At 44.2% G+C, this 21,161-nt stretch overlaps 1 protein-coding gene across 1 annotated transcript in view; it reads right to left on the reverse strand.

The window, feature by feature from the left end:
• CUX2 (cut like homeobox 2) overlaps positions 1-19,343 on the reverse strand; it is a 343,700-nt gene extending 324,357 nt beyond the window's left edge. The window contains exon 1 of the mRNA XM_069081410.1: positions 19,208-19,343. Coding sequence (XP_068937511.1) covers positions 19,208-19,210 — 3 coding nt within the window. The 5' untranslated portion in view covers positions 19,211-19,343. The remainder of the gene's footprint in view (positions 1-19,207) is intronic.
• Between the last annotated feature and the right edge of the window lie 1,818 nt (positions 19,344-21,161).

Genomic DNA, 21,161 nt, shown 5'->3' on the forward strand with positions numbered 1-21,161 from the left:
CTACAGGTTGTCATTTGCACTTGGTGCACCTCAGGAACCCTTTCTGATGGAATAATAATATAGCTTTAAGGTTTACAAAAGTGCTTTTTACATACATTATATCATCATATTCTCAAAACAATCCTGAGAGATGCTCTCTCCTCATCCCACCCAGCTGCTCACCTGGAACATCTTACCATCTTGAGGCTGCTAGGTAGGGTGGTGAGTGGATAGAACACTGGATGTGGAGTGAGGAAGTCCTGAGCTCAAGTCTGACCCAGATATTTACTATCTGAGAGTTGAGGGTAAGCCCTCTCAGCCTCAGTTTCCTCATCTGTAAAGTGGGGTGATAGTAATATTTGTCAAATGAGATAAGGTATGTAAAGCACTTTGAAAACCTCTTAGCCTCTCTACTTCAAGAAGCTCTGAATTCTCCAGACCAGATCTCTGGAAAGGACACACCCAGGTCCAGGAGAAGCCACTCCACTCACAGTGCTGAGAGAAGAACTAATTTAATGAAAGATGCAATAGAGAGGCCCGATGAAAGGCACTGTAAAGTTATGGGAAGGGGGGATAGGAGAGATGACAGCTCCCATCCCACCACTGGAAGTCTGCAAGTACAGGCCCCTTGTCAGGGGACTCCTGCTCAATGACTAGTCTGGGGGGTTTCTGAGCCCCTTCCCAGTTCTTCTGTGAGTGGCCAAAAGGCAACAGTTCAAAACTGAAACCTTGTCTGCCAAGGGCAAACTCAGGAGCAGATCCAAGCTGCCAGACAGAACAAGCCCCTGCTTTCTCAATGGTCACTCAATGCTGCTGACCATTCAGAGAGCCTCATTCTGAGGGAACTGCTAACACAGCCTTAGTGGAGACCTTGCTGCCTTTTGCAGGGGACATGGGTTTTTCCTCAGGGATTTTGTTAAGCTTAGGCAAGCAAATTTAAAACATTTGCTCATTTTTAAAAAAAGACAACACCTTCTTCCCTCCCTACCCTACAACTCCCCCCATATATACATCTCACCATAAAAAATATTATATATTATAATGTTTCCTTTTCTCTTCCTTCTCTCTTCTTCTCCCTTTTAATCTTTGCCAAATGCCAGATTCTGGATTTCTTAACAGAGATGGTTAAGACTCCAATCCATCAGGGGTGGCTAGGTGGTGCAGTGAATAGAGCACCAGCCCTGAAGTCAGGAGGACCTGAGTTCAAATCCAGCCTCAGACACTTAACACACTTACTAGCCATGTGACTTTGGGCAAGTCCCTTAACCCCAATTGCCCTCCAAAAAAAAAAAACCAACTCCAATCCATCCTCCACCCAGCTGTCAAAAAAGCCATATTCCTAAAACAAAGATTGAACCACATCACTTCCTGACTTAGAGACTTTCAATGGCTCCCTATTGCTTGAGGAGAAATTCAATGATTCAGGATCCAACGATTGAGGAGAAAATACAAAATCCTCAGCCTGGCATTTAAAGGCCTCCTCACATAGTATGTGTTAAAAAAGGTTAAAAACCCCTGTTCTAATCCAGCCCTTTAATTTTATAGATGAGGAAACTGAGGACCAGGGAAATACTCTAAGTCACAAAGTGGCAAAGGTGGGATTCTAACTCAGATTCTCTCATTCTAAATTTTGTATTCTATTCACCTTGCCGTTTCCTTGAGAGTTACAGTCCTTTGGATCAGTTTTTTCCCTTTATTCCTTAGACACAAAACTGGGCCCATTCTTAACAATGTAAACTGAACTATAGTCCTTATGTCATTCAGTTATCCCTTTAAGGGCCATATATTTCAAAAGGTAACTGACCCCCTATATACTGAGACCTGATAGTCTCAAGGCCCTAGCAAACAGTTGAGAAAAGATTAAAGGTCCCAGAAATTCAGCTGCATCTTGGCTTGCTCATGGAGGCAGCCAAGGAGCTCTTGGGTGTGTCTGATGCCTTTCTAATACATACTGGCTAAATGTTTGGGAGAAGATTGATCAAAGACGAGCCACCTGGGCACTTTGAGATGAACTCCTTGTAATCTGAAGCAGCCTGTGGGGAGGAGAGAAGGAGACCTTCCCATAAATGGGAAGCTGATTCTCATCTCCCTTACCTAGACTCCCCAGACTTGTCCAGCTGGGTTTTCCCTTTGCCACGGAAGCACCACCAAGAAAAGTTAACACTTCCCTGGAAGACTTCTATGTCTATGGAGACAGGGCTCAGCTAGGGGGATGGGGCTATGTTCTTGGCCTTCATCACCTGGCAATCCTGAGGTCCCAGAGCCTGTACTTCTAAAGCCTCCTCCCCCAAAAGCCTGTTGTACCGGAATGAGGCTGGGCAGAAAACAGCAAACAGAATCGTAGAAAGAAGGCACAGAAGGTCTGAACGACACAGAATGCCAGAGAACACTGAGTTCAGCAACTTTATCTAACAGATAAGGAAGTAAAGGCCTGGGGACATAAAGGGATTGCACACAGGTAGAGACAATGTGTTATAATGAAAAGAGAAGTGATTTGAGGTCAGCAAAGAACTGAGTTTGAGTCTCATTTCTGACACTAGGTCATATAACTAAGAGCCTCAGTTTTCTTATCTGTAAAATGGGGATCAAAATAACACCTGGAGTCTCTATTTCACCTTAAAACTATAAGGATCAAATAAGGTAATATTTATGAAGCTCTTTGCAAATGTTACCACATTATAAGAATGTTGGCTGTTATGAGTGTCTAGCACATAAAGATAGAGTACAGGGCCTGGAGTCAGGAAATCATCCTGAGTTCAAATATACCCTCAGACACTTACTAGCTGTGTGACCCTGTTCAAGTCACTTCACCCTGTTTGCCTCACTTTCCTCATCTGTAAAACAAGCTGGAGAAGGAAATGGCAAACCACTCCAGTATATTTGCCCAAGAAAACCCCAAATGGAGTCACAACAAAATCACATAGGACATGCCTAACAAGTCCTGTATCTGGACTAGAACCCAAGATCCTGCCTCCTAATCTAATGCTTCTTTCTTTTTATTTTATTTTATTATTATTATTTTTTAAAGCAATAGGGGTTAAGTAACTTGCTCAAGGTTACATGGCCAGTTATTATTCCTGGGTGTGGTGCTGAGTATCTGAGCCCGGATTTGATCCAGGTCATCCCGACACTGGAGCCAGTGCTCTTACTCGCTGAGACACCTGGCCGCCCCTAAGCAATTGGGGTTAAGTAACTTGCTCAAGGTTACACGGCCAGGTGTTTCTGGGTAGGTGCTAAGTATCTGAGACCAGGATTCGATCTCCAGGTCTTCTCAACACTGGAGCCGGTGCTCTTACTTGCTGTGCTACCTGGCCGCCCCTCTAATGCTTCTTTCACTGTACCAAGGCAGCTGCCAGGCTGATAGTCCTAAATCACAGGCATGGCCATACCACTCCCCAGCTCAAGAAGTTTTAGCAGCTTCTTATTACTTCTTGGATCAAGAGGCATTTTTCTGCTTGTCACCTATAATCCTTTGCAATCTGGTTTTTTTACTCTATTCTTCTAGAGCAAGGGTTCTTAACCTGAGGTCCACTGATTTCACTTGGAGGGCAATAGGGAGTCATTTCTGAGAAGAGGAGCGATATGGCTCAATCTGGACAAAAGAAAAGATTGTTCCATTCGGTGAGTGAGTATAAAGGACGAACTGGAGGGGGGAAGGGAGAGGGAGGCAGAGTGATTAAAAGGTTATTTGTTAATGGTCCTGGTGGGTGGTAATAAGGACCAGGGTGGGATCAGTAGAAACAGACGGATGTATGAGATGTGTCCAAAGTAGAATCAATAGGCCGGCTTCCTTGAAAATCTCCATGAACTGAGAAAGATTAAATAGGGTATGCTTGACTTGTAACTAGGGCAGGGCAACCAGGACTGTTACCCAGGGTGCCAAATTTAGATGGGGAGACATAATTTGAAGTCCGTCAGCAGCACAGAAATAATGGCACTTTGCTCCTAGTTCACAGAATCACAGCATCTCAGATCTGGGAGGGACCTCAGAGGCCATCTGAATTAAACCTGTATCTGAGCAAGAATCTTCTCTACCCTATCTCTGTTACTGTTGTTGTTTCATTGTTTTCAGTCATGTCTGACTCTTTGTGACCCCCGTTTGGGGTTTTCTTGGCAGAGATACTGGATGGGGTTTGCCATTCATGAACACCTTGGTTGGTTGCAATGGAAAGAGCATAAGGCTATGTATAGAGAGAAAGGAACGGGGTTCGAACCTTCCTCTGATGCTTATTACCCATGAGTGAATCACCTCACCTCTGTGACCTCAGTTTCCTCATCTGTAAAAGGAGGGGGTTGGACTAGATGGCCTCTGGGGTCCCTTCTGACTCTAGATGAACCCACTACTTCCCAAGATAGACTATTCCATTTTGGAATGGCTCTCAGTTTAGGAAGTCTTCCTTCCATTAAGCCAAGCTGCAAGAATCATTCATTAAAATAAGATACCACCAGATGGTAGATTGGGATGAACTCCTCCTTTACCGTCCCCTGCTCCCCCCACCCACACATATCAGCTTCCCCAGACCCCTCAGGTATCATGGAATCCCTGTGTCCTCTCTCCCACCCTCAACCGAGATGCATTTTGAATAATCTGTCCTGATCTTGGTGTGTGGTACACCAAACACAAAATTTCCTCATCCCTAGGACAACAGCTACAGAACTGAAAGAACCCTTAGACAGTCCCTGTAGGTCAGTCTTCTCATTTTACAGAAGAGAAAACCCAGGGATTAAATGAGTTTTCCAAGCCCCCAGAGATAAGTACCCAAGGCAGGATTTGAACCACAGAATCCCAAATCGAGAGATGGAAGGGGCCTCAGAGGCCTTCAGTTTACAAATGAGGATCAGGGAGGCTATAACTTACCCATGGTCAGTCCCCAAAATGGGATCTCAAACCCAGCTCTTCCAACTCTGAATCTGGAGCAGCTTCCACTGCATCCTTCGGTTCTAGTCCCTATCTGTCCCCATGTGAACATTGCACCCATGACCCACTCTAATCCACGGGTTTTACCCCCTTTCTCTTCTCCCCTTTGCTCTTACATTAAGGAGAATTTCTTCATTGGTTAAGTAAATGTTTTCCCATCGATAGGAATGGATGACTAAATCAAACCGTTAGCTGGGGCTCTTATCTCTTAAAGAGAACCATGGATTTACCAACTAATCAGTAGATGAATCAAATACACAATATACGATGTGAGTCCAGAAGGATAATCCGGTCAATTTCTCTGAGGGGGAGGGGTCTGGGTGGGAATTTGCGTATGACTAAAAACAAACAATTGGGTAAATAAAGAGGGCCCACATCCAGCCTCACTGCTTTTATTGAGTCAGTCAGGTGTTTTGCTGATTAAAAATTGATCCATTTCAAAATCTAATCAACAGAATAGGATTCTTTCATATGTTATCAAGGGAGATGCTGACATCGAAAACCAAACCTGTTATTAACCCATGAACTCCAATGACCTGCACCAGGCTGGGCCCAGGGACGGTAAATTATTCAGCGGTCCAGCAGCAATATTTGTAAGGCTGATGAATTTACGTTGGGCCTGGGCAGCTTGGTGGGTTAAAGCCGATATCACAGCCCCATCAGTCCTTGGAGGCCACAGGTTCAGGACTCTCTGCCACTCTGGGTCATGACTATGAATACATTACCCATGTCTGCTGAGGCCTTCAGATGGTGCTAGTCTTTGGACTGCGGGGGTGGGGGGGGTTCCTCTCTCTGTCTAAGGGAGAGCAGCTCCCTTCTCCTTCTCCTGGCTCAGTCTCCAAGGAGTATCTGCATGTTATACTTGGGAGAGGGAGGAGGTGGCTTTTAATGGCCCAGTTAATAAATTATTTTCCTGAAACTAGAGAGAGACAGACAAAGACAGAGACAGAGAGAGACAGAGAGAGAGAGAGAGAGAGAGAAAATGTGGTGTGTTCTCACATGCATACTTAGGGGAGGTAGGCATAGGCCAATGCAAACATTTGGAGACTGACCCTACCGTTTGTTCAAATATTTTATGTCCTCTTTAAAATGGCCCTGCTGGAATGGTATTATGTTAAAGGGACACATGCTTCCTCTCTGCTTCTTGGAATCCCAGCTTTCTTTCTAAAACATAGCTCAGGATGTCTCCCTAAAATGATTTTCTATCACTCTGGAACATTGTATTTATTTGTGTACATGAAGCATCTGCCCACCCACTTCCCCAACCCCCCACTCAGCATTTATTTTCAATATACTCTCTATTTACTTGGCTGGGTGGGAGTTCTCACAACAAGGAAATCACAGTCCAGTTCAAAAAAGAAAAATTCTGTATACACGTTTTTTCCTTTGGTAGAAGGGAAGCTCCTTGAGGGCAGGGATTTTTTTCAATTTTGTCTTTGGAGCCTCAATGCCTAGCACAGTGCTGGGCATATGTATATGCTTTTAGAACAACTGTTGAAGTAAATTGAAGATATTTGAATTGATGCTTCTCTGTGGCATGGATTTCGATATCCATTGGTCTCTCTCAAGGCCATTGAGCAATCTGACTTTGAATTAAGCCTAATTAGTAGTCACAGGGTCTAATAAACAATAAAAGTTAAGTAAATGAGAAAAAAAATTTAACACCAAAGTTTACATATAGTCCTTCAGTCAATTAACTTATTGGGTGGGACAGTGAATAGCACACTGGACCTGGCAGCAGGAAGACTGGAGTTCAAATCCAGCCTCAGAGGGATGACCCCGGGCCAGTCATCCTTTGTCTGCCTCAGTTTTCTTAGCTGTAAAGTGAAAATAATAAAAATAGCATCTACCTTGTTATGAGGATGTTTGGCACACATCAGATGCTTAACCAATAAATATTTGTCCTTTTCTCTTCTTTCTACTTGTGCCAGGCCCTGTGATAAGCTTAGGGATACAAATAAAGGCAAAAATGCAGCCCCTGCCCTCAAGGAGTGCACAGTCTAATAGCAGAGACAACATTTGAATAACTAGGTACATACAAGAGGGAGCAACCACTAGCAGAGAAAGGAGGCCTCCAGTGGAAGGTGGTAGTTAAGCTGAGTTTGAAGAAAGTCAGGCTCCTGTAGCTGGATCATAGAGTGTGTGGATGGAGTAAGGTAATATAGGAGGTCAAAGGTAAAAGGGGAGAAGACCAAAAAGGTAGGAAGGGAGCACGTAATATGAAGGGCTTTGAAGGATAAACTGAGGATTTTATATCTCATCCAGGTGATAGGGAGCCACTGAAGTTTATTGAGGAGGGGAGTCACATGGTCAAACCTACAACTGGGAAGACCAACGACTTTTGGCAGCTTAATGGAGAATGGAAGGAAGTGGGGCGAGATCTGAGACAAGGAGACAGAATATAATGATCCAGGTGAGAGGGAATGGGAGGCTTGAGCGAGGCCGGGGGTGTCAGAGGAGACGCAGGGCAGGATGGGGATATGTTGTAAGGGCAGGAATGACAAGATTTGGCAACAGAATGGATATGATGGTGGTCACTGCAGGTAAGAACTAAGGATGACACCAAGGTCTGGGTGACTGGGAAGACAGTGAGACCCTCAGAGTATTGATGGAGAAGTAGAAAATTTAATAGAGATTTCTCCATGTCTGAAACCCAATTGCTAATTTGTCTCACCAGTTATATTTGGGAGGGGAAAAGGGACCAAGGAGGTGAGATTTTTGCGGTAAGAGACCTGCCAGTGAAAGAGGCCAGGATCTCAGCCTGGGATTCTCCACTGATAGACTATATGACCTGGGGCAGAGCCCTTAAAAGTCCTGATCTTTTTTTTTTTTTTAAAGCAATCGGGGTTAAGTAACTTGCTCAAGGTTACATGGCTAGTTATTTCTGGGTGTGGTGCTGAGTATCTGAGCCCGGATTTGATCCAGGTCATCCCGACACTGGAGCCGGTGCTCTTACTCGCTGAGCCACCTGGCCGCCCCTAAGTCCTGACCTTCTGAGCAGAATGGCGTAAAGGATAGTGCTGGTCTTAGAGTTAGGAAGAACAGGGTTCCAATCCCACCTTACATATTTCTGGCTGTGTGACCCTAGGCAAGTCACTTAACTATTCTGAGCTATAGTCCTGTAATCCACAAAATGGAGATAATTATGCCAATAGTATCTCCCTCATAGAGCTGTGACTATCAAATGAGGTGATGCACAGGGTGTCTCAAAAGTCTTAATGCAATTTTGAGCTCTAGTAGCTTAAACCTACTTTTGGGGTACCCTATTAAGCTATTAAAATGGTATGTTATATGTTTGTCAAACCTAAAAGTGTTTTATAAATGTGAGATGATTTTATTCTGTGTGTCTGTTTCTATAATGTACATATGTTAGCTCTTCCCTACACATGATGGGGGGCAGCTAGGTGCCACAGTGGATAAAGCACCAGGTCTGGTGTCAGGACGACTCACTTTCCTGAGTTCAAATCTGGCCTCAGATACTTGCTAGCTATATGATCCTGGTCAAGTCACTCAACCCTGTTTGCCTCAGTTTCCTCATCTGAAAAATGGGCTAGAGAAGGAAATGACAAACCACTTAAAACCTTTGCCAAGAAGTCACTTAACCTTGTTTGCCTCAGTTTCCTCATCTGTATAATGAGGAGGAGAAGGAAATGACAAAACCACTTTAGTGTCTCTGCCAAGAAAACCCCAAATGGGGTCACGGAGAGTCAGACAGCTGGGAGACCTTAGAAGGAAAGGAAGGCGATCCATATATTTCAAGCATTATTCATATGACTTTCCTGTTTTCATGGAAATTATCCTGGAATCATCCTTTTCTCCTTCCTCCCTCAAAGACAAACATTTACCAGGTCTTGGCAATCCCACCTCCCCAGTATCTCTTCCCTTGGTTCACTCCCAGAAGCCACTGCACTCACCCATGCCCTCATCACTTCTCACCTGGACACTTACTGGCACAGCCTCCCAATGGATCTCCCTGCTTCTGGTTTCTCCTTTCCTTAAAGCTACCAGATTGATATCCCTAAGGTCTGACCATGTCAATCTCTTGTTCAGAAGTCTTTACTGGCTCCCGATTACCATTAGAATGAAGTGCAAACTTCTTACTTTGGCTTTTAAGGTCTTCCACAATTGGCTTCCGACATATTCTTCCAGTCTTATTTCACATTCTCCCTGATTCACATAATTTGCATCCCAGACTAACCAGACTGCTGAAAACCACCTCATCATCCCTCCATCCCTCCTCCTCTCTGCATAATAACAACAACAACAACCACAGTCACAATCCTGCTGCTGGCGGACTGCAGTTTTTTGTTTCATCATTGTAATTATCATCATCATCACAACAGCTGGCATTTCTATAGCATTTTCAGGGTTTCAAATATCTTTACAGACATCATTCCATTTAACTCTCCCAACAACCCAGTGAGAGAGACCGGTTATCATTCCCCCCATTTTACAGATGAGCAAACTGAAGCTAATAACCATGAAGTAAGTTGTCTAGGGTCACAGGACAATAGATTTAGAGCTAGAAGGGACTTTCAGGGCCATTTGTTCAAACCCCTTTATTTTATAAATGAAGACACTAAGGGCCAAGGGGGTTTAGTGACTTGCCCATGGTCACAGTCAGGAAGCTTCAGAGATGGGATTCAAACCCAGGTCTTCCTGGATCCACGTACAGCACCGTCCATGAAACCAGCTCTACTGTCCTGAAGTCTAAAGATTTTGTCTACTTTGGCTGGAACCCATAAACCCTCAGACAGGCTAAATGTCTGTGTCTGAAACCAAACACATGGCAAGGCTGCAGTCTCCCCAGTGGCTGCCAGCAAACAGGTCACACTTCAATCAACACAATAAAGCCCGTGCATCAATGTCCCATTAGCCAAGTTTGGCAGGCTGTGCTCAGCCTCAGCCTTCCTACTTTAGGGAGGGGAAAGGATACTTCATCATCATGGGGGGCTGAGGAAGGGAGCATTCGCAATTTCCGATCATTAGAAATAGTGGGTCTTTGATTCTCTGTTACTAGTTTGCTATGTTATCCTAGGACTCAAAGTTGGAAGAGGCTATGGAATGCCTGTAGTCTAGGGGTTCTAAACAAGCAGCTGAGACAGACTATGCCTCAGTATCCCCTGATAGACCAGCAAGGATCCAAGGACTTTACTCCTGCAGAAGATGAACAGGTTACTCAATACCTATGTGCCTTGAACAAGGACCTTGCTTCTCTGGGCCTCAGTCTCCCCATATGTAAAATAAAAGGGCTGGACTAGATGGCCTCTGAGATCCCTCCCAGATTAAGATCTAGAACCATAGAATCATAAGCTCTTAATGCTGAAAGCAACTTCCTAAGCCATCAGGTCCAACCTGCCTCTGACTCAGTCCTTTCCATGACATGACATCCCTGACCAGTGAGCTTCAAGAAAATCATCACCATAATAGCCAATGAGAGCTAACACTTCTATAGAGCCTACTATGTATGCACCAGGGTCTGTGCTAAGTGCTGTACAATGATTATTTCCTTTGACCTTCACAACAACCCTGGGAGATAAGTGCTATTATTATCTTCCATTTACAGGTGAGGAAACTAAGGTAAACAGGCTAAGTAATAGCTACAATGATAACAGCTGACATTTATAAAGCCTACTATGTGTCAAGCACTGTGGTAAGTGATTATCTCCATTGATCCTTACAACAATCCTAGAAGATAGTGCTACAATTATCCCCACTTTACAGATAAGGAAATGGAGGCAAACAGAAGTGAAACCATGCAGCTAATAAGTGTCTGAGACCAGATTTGAACTCAGGTTTTCCTGACTCCAGGGCCTGCATTCTATTCTTTGTATCAATCAGCTGCCTCCAGCAAAACAGTATAGAGAACAGGGTGCTGGATTTGAATTCAGAGGCCCTGATTTCAAATCCTGCCACTCCCACTTTCTACCTGTCAGACTTTGAACACACCACTTAGACTGAACTGGGCCTCAGTTTCCTCATCTATAAAATCAAGTGATTAATCAGTGAGCATTTCTTAAGAAGTTCTTTTGTGCCAGGCACTGGACTAAATCCTGGAAATGCAATGACAAAAACAAGGCACTGCTTGCCCTCAAGGAACTTACATTCTACTGGGAGGCTGGGGTAGGGAGGGGGTTAGTAAGACAGGATGACTTCTAAGGTCTCTTCTGGCTTTAGATCTAAGATCCTATGTTCTGCCTTTAGACCTCTGTGAGTAGGGAGCCCTTCATCTCCTAAAATGGCCCGTTCTGCTCATGGACAGCTCAGTTCTGATTGTGGCCATTTACTCATGGACAGATCAGTTCTGACTGTGGCCATTTACTCATGGACAGTTGAGTTCTGATAGTGGCCACTTACTCCTGACAGCTCAGTTCTGACCATGGCCATTTATTCATGGACAGTTCAGTTCAGACTGTGGCCATTTACTCGTGGACAACTCAGTTCTGACTGTTAGGAAGTTCAGCTTTTCCTCCAGCTGAAATCTGCCTCTGCTCTGAGTTGGCTGGAAAGCCTCAGTACTAAAGGGTTTCCCTAATCATGCCTGACTGCTGTGCCAAAGCTCCCAACAACCACATCCTTCTAACCTGCCACTTAATGAAAATGCTTGGGCTGCCGGCAGCATCCAGCAACTTGGCTGCTCCAATCCCCCTAGCTGGAGGATGGAGCCCCAAGGCACAATGTGAAAAGACTGACGCCACTGAGTGAACCCTTAAAGATGACAATGAATCTTCCCTTAAATAATAATATATTTATAAGTCTGAAGCCCCTCTGACCTCTCCTCAAAGCAAAATAATCCCCCAAGGCCCTCGGACCTGACCATATTGATCCTGTCTGCTCTGTGATTTCACAGTGGGGCTCTCCAAAGAGGCAATCTCCCAGACTTCCTCTGCCTGGCGTACCAGAGGGGAGACAGCTAGGCAGGGCTAGGGACCAGACAAGACCAAAGACAGAGGTGTAGGGTGGGGGTTGAGAGAGAAGGAAAGGGGAGGAGATGTTGAGATGGCTGGGGGAGGGAGTGGGAGAGAGACAGAGAAGAGGGAAAGAGAGAGAAGGAGGGAGGGGAGATAGAGATAGAGAAAGAGAGAGAGAGAGAGGGAGAGACAGAGAAATAGACAGAGACAGTGAGAAACAGACTGAGACAGAAACAGAGACAGACAGAGACATTAATGGAAAGAGATAACAGAAAATGTCAGGGAAAGAGAAATAAATGCTTATTTAATACTAGTAATGCAAGCATCATTTCAATCAATCAGTCAACAGTCATTGGGATACAAAGAAAGGCCAAAGACAGTCCCTGCTTTCAAAGGTCTCACAGTCTGATGGCGGAAGACCACATGAAAACAACTTAGTTACCAACAGAGATATATATAGGAAAAATGGAAAATAACTGAAAGAGGCAAGGCATTGGCACTAAAAGGGATTAAGAAAGTCCCTTATCTTGACAGGGGGTCCACTTGGGAGCATGAGGCTAACTCAGAAGGAACAGCTCTTTGCAAAGTTTACTTGTGGATCAACCATTTTTAAACACACACACTAACACCAACCAGAGGGGTGTGACAGCTGGAAAGACCCATCTGGTTGCCTCTGCCTTGGAATGATCACTCACCTCCTTCCTGACTCCTCGGGACACAGAAGAAAATACAGATGTGCTGGGTACAATAGAGAGAGAAGTCTGTAGTCTGGGACACCCTGAATATGACTTAGGATGGAAAGGTAGGCACTGCAGACATTGACGGGGGCTCCAGGTCTGACTGCTTCTTCTCTCACACACCAGGTCAAGGGCTCATGTTTACATGGCTTAAATATTTTCCATGCTGACTTCCAAGAAAACCAGACAGAAATCAATGCAGCTGGCTCTCAGTGCCCAGAGTCCCCTACCTATCTGCAAAGGAGCCCAAGTTCATCTACCTTTTCCTATAAAATCATGAAAGGCTTTTAGCTCAGACTACAGCATTACCAAGAATGGTGGGGGTGAGCAGTCTCCTTGGAACCCTGGCCAGGGAAACCCTCCTCTTTTGTTTCTAGGAACTCACATGGAGCAGGGAGAAAGCCTACCTCTTTTCATGAGTTCTGACCAGATGGCAGCAAATGGGATAGTGAACAGAGGAGGTGGAGTCAAGAAACTCTGGGTTTAGAATGCTGCCTTAGATACATTCTAGTGGTGTGACCCTGGATAAGTCACTTAAGCTCTCTAGGCCTCAGTTCCTTCATCTACAAAATAAGAGTGTTGGATCGGATGGTCTTTACCTTTTAGCTCTAGGTCTGTGACTCTCTCACTTTCTTTGGTTTCAGTTTCCTAATTTGTAAAGTGAATGACTTCTAAGTCAATGACAGCTTAAGATCAACGATATTATGAAGCATTATTGGTTGTTGTGCTTTGTTTTCAAAGAGGGCCAAAATGATACCACTATGCCAGAGCCAAGTTAGAGTGAAGCAGGTAGAAAGGGGAAGCACAGGATAGACTGCTGATGATCTGGGTAAGAGACCTAGAGAAAAGTCCCTAAGAGGCTGGATGGTGAAAGACACAGATGAAACTCCAGGGAGGAGAATGGAGCATGGATGGATCACACAATCAGAGATCTGGAATTGGAAGGGCCCTTGAAGGCCCCCGTCTAGTCCAACCCTGTCATTGTCCAGATGAGGGAACTCAGTGCCAAAGAAGTCAAGTGACTTGAACAAGGCCACACAGGGTCTAGGTGGCTTGGTTGTTGTCCTTCATTCTGGGAGAGGACAACAATGATGTCACTATGTTGGAGTCAAGTATGATGTGTCCGACTTTGACTGATCAGACCAATGGGAGCTCAGAAGGCTCTACCAGAGGTCAGGCACCAATAGTCCACAGGAACATTTGGAGAGAGGATGTTCAAATTTGAGCATCTCACATTTCTTTAGAGCTACCATGCTTCTGCATTGCTCATAGAGCACAGCACCTTCTTTGATGTTGGCACACCCTACTGGGGGGTCCTGTGCCAGTGTCTCCCATGTCATGCAACTGATTCCAAGGATTCAAATCCAAGCCCTTTGACTTAAACCCACAGCTTTTTCCAATGCACTAAATAGCCATTTGGGCCCAAGAAACCTCTCATTTATTTCCAAGCTTCAGGAAATGGCGGCTCTCCATCATACCCCAGAAAAATATGGTGAAATGAGCGATCAGGAACCTTCTGTGGATGGCTTTTCAGAAAAGACTGACTGTTCTGTATGGGCCAACAATAGCATGGTGTGATGCCTCACATAGCGTTATTGCACTGCCTGGCAGGTTTCTTTAAAATAGGGAAAACCAGGCAATCTTTTGCAGACTCACACACACACACACACACACACACATATATGTGTGTGTGTGTATATATTGCCACATGCATACACCCATTTTATATATATATATGTGTGTGTATATGTATGTATATATATATATTATATGTATATACACACCCACATACCCACATGCATACTCACACCCATAATCTGTGGGAAGTATTTTTCTACCATATTGCCAGAGTTATTTTGGGGGTATGTATCGTGTATCTGTATGTATAAGTTTACTTCATGATACGTACCCCTCCCCTCCACATCTTCTCTAAAAAAAAAAAAAAGCCAAGAAGCAACTTAGGCAAAATCAGGGAAAGCAATGTCGATGTCCTATAAACTGCATATGCAAAACCAGCCCTCCCCCCACTTCTGACAGAATTGATTAAGCACTGAGACAAAGAGGGAGGAAAGAATTGTGCTGAGTAGCAGCAGCAGGTGCACTATGCCTTGAGGGACATTCAGCCTAGTCTGGCACAGAGATCCCTTTTGTAAAATGGACAAAGTTGCCTGGAAGACATTGTCCAGGAGGCATGGGAGTAGGAAAGGAGATGGGCTAGTCATGTGGGGAAAGCAAAGGAGAAAAGAGAGGCAAGTCTGAGCATACACCTAAGGGTGTTTATAAATGCATAGGACCCTAGCTCTAGAATTAGAAGGAAAACCTTGGGAACCATCTAGCCCAACAGCCAAATTTTATAGATGAGGAGACTGAAGGTCAGAAAGGTCAAAAGATCATAGATTTAGCAGCTCGTAGCACCTACCTCCTAGCCTACTTCAAAAGTCATCGGGTCCAAACCCTTCCAAAAGAGAGAACTAAGACCCCAGAAGGGAAAATTACTTGCCTAAGGTCACACAAGTGGGTAGAGTTAAATTTTGAAGCCAATTCCTCTGGTTCAAGAGGCAGTGTACTCTGGACTGCAGCATGATGCTGCTATTAGCATTGGGTGGATAGTCTAATGAAGGTATCAGAGGCAATGTAGTACAGTGGTAAGATTGCTATCTTTGGAGTCAAATGATATGGGTCTGGCATGGCCTATCTGAGTCACCCTGGGCAAATCCCTTCACCTTTAGGGCTGTAGTTTCTTTAACTTATAAAATGAGAAAGAAATCCACGTTATTAAAAGCCATATGCAAAAAGAAGTCCAAATCAATGATAATGAGAAAAATACAAATGAAAGCAATTCTGAGGTTCCACCTCACACCCCTCAGACCACCAGATCCAACAAAAAGGGAAATGACAATTGCTGGAAAGGCTGTGGGAAACTGGTTATCCTTTCGTTCAAGCCACTCTGGAAAGCAGTTTGGAATTATGCCTCCAAAGATAGTAAACTGTATATCCCTTTGACCAAGAGATACCCAAACTAGGCCTATACCCCAAAGAGATTTCAAAAAAAAAAGAGGAAAAAGATTCATCTGTACAAAAATGTTTATAGCAGAGTTTGGGATTTTTTTCGGAAGGGCAAGGAACTGGAAACTGAGAGAGTGCCTACCAGCTGGGGAATGGCTGAATCACTTATGGTATATGAATGTAATGGAATACTGCTATTGCTCCATAAGAAATGATTAAAGGGAAGGTTTCAGAGAAACCCAGGAAGACTAGTACGAACGGATTAACAGAAGTGAGCAGAACCAGGAAACAATTTATACAACAACTCCACTATAAAGACAAACAACTTTGAAAGGCCTGAGCATTCTGATCAATGAAGTGACCACCCATGGTTATAGAGGCCTGAAGATGAAGCGTGCCACCCAGGTTCTGACAGGAAGGTGACGGACCCAAGATACAGAACGAGACACATTTTTTTTTTCAGATGGCCAATGTGGGAATTTGTTTTGCTTGCCTATTCATGTTTGCTACAAGGGTTTCTCTTTTTTCTTTGGGGAGGGAGAAGAGGGAAGGAGAAAAAAAATATTAATTGGAATTTTTTTTTTATAAAATGAAGAGGTTAGATGAGATGGCCTCTAAGATATCTTTCACCTTTAATCTACAGTTACAAATATTTCACACTATTCTAAACAGCAGCATCCTATAAGATAGACAGGATAAATCTGATTATTCCCATTTTATACGTGAGGAAAATGAGTCCAGAGAAGTAAGTTACTCAGGGTAATATAGCCAGTAAGTTCTGAGTTACGATCATGAGCTAACAAGAACAATGATAATGATGAATGTTTTAGCTAACGTTAACATAACGTTAACGTTACATTTGGCTCCATTCTTTACATATTCCATATATTACCTCATTTAGTCCTCCAAATGTTATTATTATCCATATTTGACAGAGGAGGGAATCAGGCCCAGAGAGGTGACTCATGAAGCTGATAAGCAGCCAAGCTGGGATTCAAACCCAGGCCCTGTGTCCCCAGCTCTAGGGTTCATGCCGTCCCCCACAGTGCCAGTGACTTTCTGAGGGATTGCAGAGAAGACACTGCCTCTTTCCAGACTGCTGGCTGCCCCTGCAGGCAAAGGGGGCTGCTTCACCCCACTATTTTCTTAAGATTTGGCAGTGTCCTGATCAGGGCTTCTGGGAGAGAAGGGGATGGAGAAGAAAGTTCTGTCCACACACTGTGTGAGGATGATGGAATTTAGGTCCAGGAGAACCAAGCCTAACAAGGGCACTTGGTTCACACAGAGGAAGATGATGGTCAAAGGGTCAGGGTGTCGGTTTCTGAAGGAAGACCAAAGAATCAAACCACAGACACCTGCATTTAAGACTGGCATGGGATGGTTGATGTGTGTCAATATTTGAAGGCAGTCAGCGGGCGGCAGGGTATAGACTCTTTGAGCCCCAAGCCAGAAAGCTTGGGCTGGGTGTGACTGAGCCAAGGGACAGTCTCAGGAGCATGTATTGCCTACAGTAATGCACCCAGAGAAGCTTGCAGGTCTGAGTGGAAGAAGGAAGATCTAGGTTTGAATCTTGCCCCATCACCTTGGGCAAGTCATTTTGACTTTCTCTGACATCTGCCTCCTCTGTAAGGTGAGTGAATTGGACTTGATGGCCTCTAAGAGACCTTCCAGTTTCAGGTTTGACCCTGTGATCTATGACCATGACCTCTTGCCACCAACCTTACAGTAGGAAGAGCCCTGGGTCAGAAGTCACGAGATCAAGGTTCTCGTCTCTCCTCCGTGGATGGGTGCAAATGGAGCAAGTGCTCAGCCTCATAGGATCAGAGTTCAAACCTGATGTACAGAAAGAATAGAAATATTCTATAGCAATGACAGTCATTATTGCTTACGAAGAAAATGCTGGTGTAGTAGATAATGTACTGGCCTTGGATCCAGAAAGAGTTAGGTTCAGATCTTGTCTTTGACTATTACTGAGTGACCTGAGGCAAGTCACATGACTGTCTTTCCTCAGTTTTCTTAGAGGAACTAGACTGGATGGCCCCTAATGTCTTTTCTAGTACTAATTCTATGATCCTCCCTGGGTAAATCCCTTAACCTCTCTGTGCCTTGGTTTCCTCACCTGTCAAATGAAGGGATTAGAATTGGTGATTTCTAGGTGCCTTCAAGATCTAAGTATTTGTTCCTATGAATTGGGAGATTCAGGAACAGCCTTCGGTGAGAAGTGGCCCCTGAGCTGAATATTAGAGAGATTCAAGGGGCAAAGAGGGAGAGTACATCAGGCATAGAAGACAGCCTGGACAAAGGTTCAGAGGTGGGAGATGAAATCCCATGCACAAGAAAGTCCGAGACAGCCTGGACAAAGGTTCAGAGGTGGGAGATGAAATCCCGTGCTGTAGTGCCAATGCAATATTTACAGCACTCATGATCATGATAAAGACTGTGACTAAATATCTTCAAATTCCTATTCCCATGACACATGCACAAGAAAGTAGGACCCTGGCTAGGATATAAATGATGTGAGGGGGAGTAGTATGCAGGAAGCCTTGAGAGATAGGCTAGAGCCAGGTTTTGAAGGATTTTTAATGCCAGAAGTTATTGTAGCTACTGAGACAGGGAAGGGATGCAATCACACCTGGACTTTCAAAGTTATCAGTTGGGTAGATGCTAGGAGAATGGGGGAGGGACTGGAAGCAGGGAGCCCAATGAGGAGACTATGGGAAGAGGTGACAAAGATCCACATGGGTGGGACCCGTGTGAGTACAGAGATGGGGGGAATGAGTAATGCTTAGCAGGGCTTCTTAAACTTTTCCTAAGATGAGGGGGTCTCGAGTGGGAAAAGTTTAAGAAGCTGTGACCCACAGTTTAAGAAGCTACTAGAGAACAAAGAAGAGAAAATCCTATGGGCTAGCTAACAGGTTGTCCAGATTCTGAAACAGTATTTATGAGTCCCACTTACAAGCTTGGTGACCCTGGGCAAGTCACTTAATCCCTATTTGCCTCAATTCCTCATCTGTAAAATGAGCTGGAGAAGGAAATGGCAAAGCACTCCAGTATCTCTGCCAAGAAAACCCCAAATGGGGTCACAGAGAGTCGGACAGGACTGAAAAAAAAAAACGACTAAGCAACAAACACTTCACAAACCGTCCAGATATTTAACATAATAGAGAAGCAAGCAAAGGGTGCCTGTGAATTCATCTGAGGCAGGGCCTGGCCCCTCTCAAGTTAACAGCCCCGGGTACTGAAATTAGCTACCTGCTAGCCCGGAAGGGTAATGATCTTCTGCATAAACACATATTTACCCAATTTTTCAGAATGAGCCTTGTTTACTCAACAAGCCCGAATGGCTCATATGGACCCATTAAGTTCCATCGCATCAATCTACAGAGTGGGGCTGGATAATGAATCAGGACCTTGGAGCTATTACCATGCTAATAAGGATGTGTGTAGCCCAAAATATCACCATGCAGAGACAGCAGCCAAATTCCCCGGCACCAGCAGCTTTCAAGCCCTTCCAATCTGAGCGGCTCCAGCTCTGTTGGGTTGGGTTGGGAAAGCAGGTCTAAATGAGAGCCTGCCTACCCAACTTCCCCCTCCAAAAGCAAAGCTATGCTTGACTTATTCGGGTACAAAGAAGCAGAGAAAAAACAGAAACCTACCATGTTCACGCGTGTGCACCAGGGCGATTTGATCCGTTAGCACAGGGAGCGGGTGGGGTTATTCCCCCCAGTATAACATCCAATGAGCCCCAGAAGCCTCGAAAACCGCTGGCACCAAAGAGTTTAGAACAGTGTTTCACTGAAAAAATCGGGAAAAATAATTTCCCCTTAGGCTGGAGCTGGGAGTAATTTCTTCACACCCACTCCCTCAAACCCCAAGTTAAATAATAACCCATCATGAAAAGAACAAAACAAAAACAAAATAGAATGTTTTTTTTATGTCCTACTTTATGTCCTTCATTTTACAGCTGAAGATATGGAGGCCCGAGGAATCCAGTGGTTTCTCCAAAGTCACACACAATAGTTAAGGAGCACAGTCAGGAGTTGAACTCAGATCCTGGGACTCCAAATGCAGTGCTGTCTACCTTCCCTGTTTTCCCATTTGAAATTCATCTTCCCTTTTGGTTCTGTCCATGCAGCTTCCCCACTTCATCCTACCCCAGCCCCAGATCCTCTTTCTCCCTCCCCAAGATCTGCGTTCCTTTTCCCACCAAGCTAGGCTCTTGACCTTTTCACTTCAACTCATTCTCCAGGTACAGAAGCCACCATTCAGTGGATGCTGCAGGCATTCACACACCCATCCCCCAGCTCCCTAATGCCTAGAGAGCCACTCACTGGAGGCCCCATTTCATTTCCAGAACTGAGTTCCCCTTGGATCTATTGTGAAAGCCTGTGTTCTCACAGAGCTCGCTTTCCAGGGTTTAGCATGTCAGCTCTTGAGAGCAGGGACTTCAATTATCTGGCATAATTTTATTTATTGAAAAGCGCCATGTACACTTTACAAGCGCCGTATAAATATTTAATAATAATAAAATGCTAACAGACCCTTAACAAGGAGAGTGCTGGCCTGATCCCCCGTCTGTATGTGTGTATGTCTACATCTCTATCTATACCGATGCACTCAGAGACCTGGTTGTGCATGCGTGTGCACACACAAACACACATGTACACAGAATGTGCAAGAAGCAAGAAACACAGATTTTAATTCCAGCAGGAGAATTCACAGATAATGCTTTATGAATGTCCCAGATCTCCTTCTCCATCCGTATAAACCCCGGAGTGCTTTTCCCAGCTCTCTTCCTCTATGCATCACCCCCCCCCTTCCCCAAAGACACACCAGAGTAAAAATAGACGAAAGGAATCAGTTCTTAAATCCTTGGAGATCCTCCCTCTCCAAGATGTGCTTTTCTCAAGTCCTTCCCATGTTTCCTGGTGGAGTTAAGTTCTGGTCAGCCAAAGTGGCAGGTTTTAGCCTAGGATTTTCTGAGATTGCAGGGTAATATCAACTAGAAAAGCCTTATCATCTGCATTTTGTTCATTCATTCAAACTGTTAAAAAGGAGTACTGCTCTCAGAATGTTATGTATCATTCATTCATTCATTCACATTCATTCAGACTTCGTTAAAAGGAGCTCTGTTCTCAAAGGATTATATTTCATTCATTCATTCACACTTTGTTAAAAAGGAATAGTGTTCCAGAGCATTATTTGTCATTTATTCATGACAAATTCACTAATTTATTCTATATTTATATATATATATATATATTTATATAATCACTAATTTGAATTCACTAATTCATTCAAACTTTTTTTGTTGCTTTTTTTGGAGGGGGAAGGTAGGGCAATTGGGGTTAAGTGACTTGCCCAAGGTCACAAGGCTAGTTTTTTTGTTAAGTGTCTGAGGCCGGATTTGAACTCAGGTCCTCCTGACTCCAGAGCCAGTGCTCTATTCACTGCACCACCTAACCGCCCCCATTCAAACTTTTTAGTAAGGGAATTTTGCTCCCATAGTATTATGTATCATTTATTCACTCAAGTTCATTTGTTCATTCATTCATTCAGACTTGGTTAAAAAGGAATTCTGCTCACAGGGTATTATGTAACCATTTATTC

The sequence above is a fragment of the Petaurus breviceps genome, unplaced genomic scaffold (genome assembly GCF_028583685.1).
Source record: "Petaurus breviceps papuanus isolate PSGF00001 unplaced genomic scaffold, PetGlider_PUasm1.0 99, whole genome shotgun sequence".
Lineage (NCBI taxonomy): Eukaryota > Metazoa > Chordata > Mammalia > Diprotodontia > Petauridae > Petaurus > Petaurus breviceps.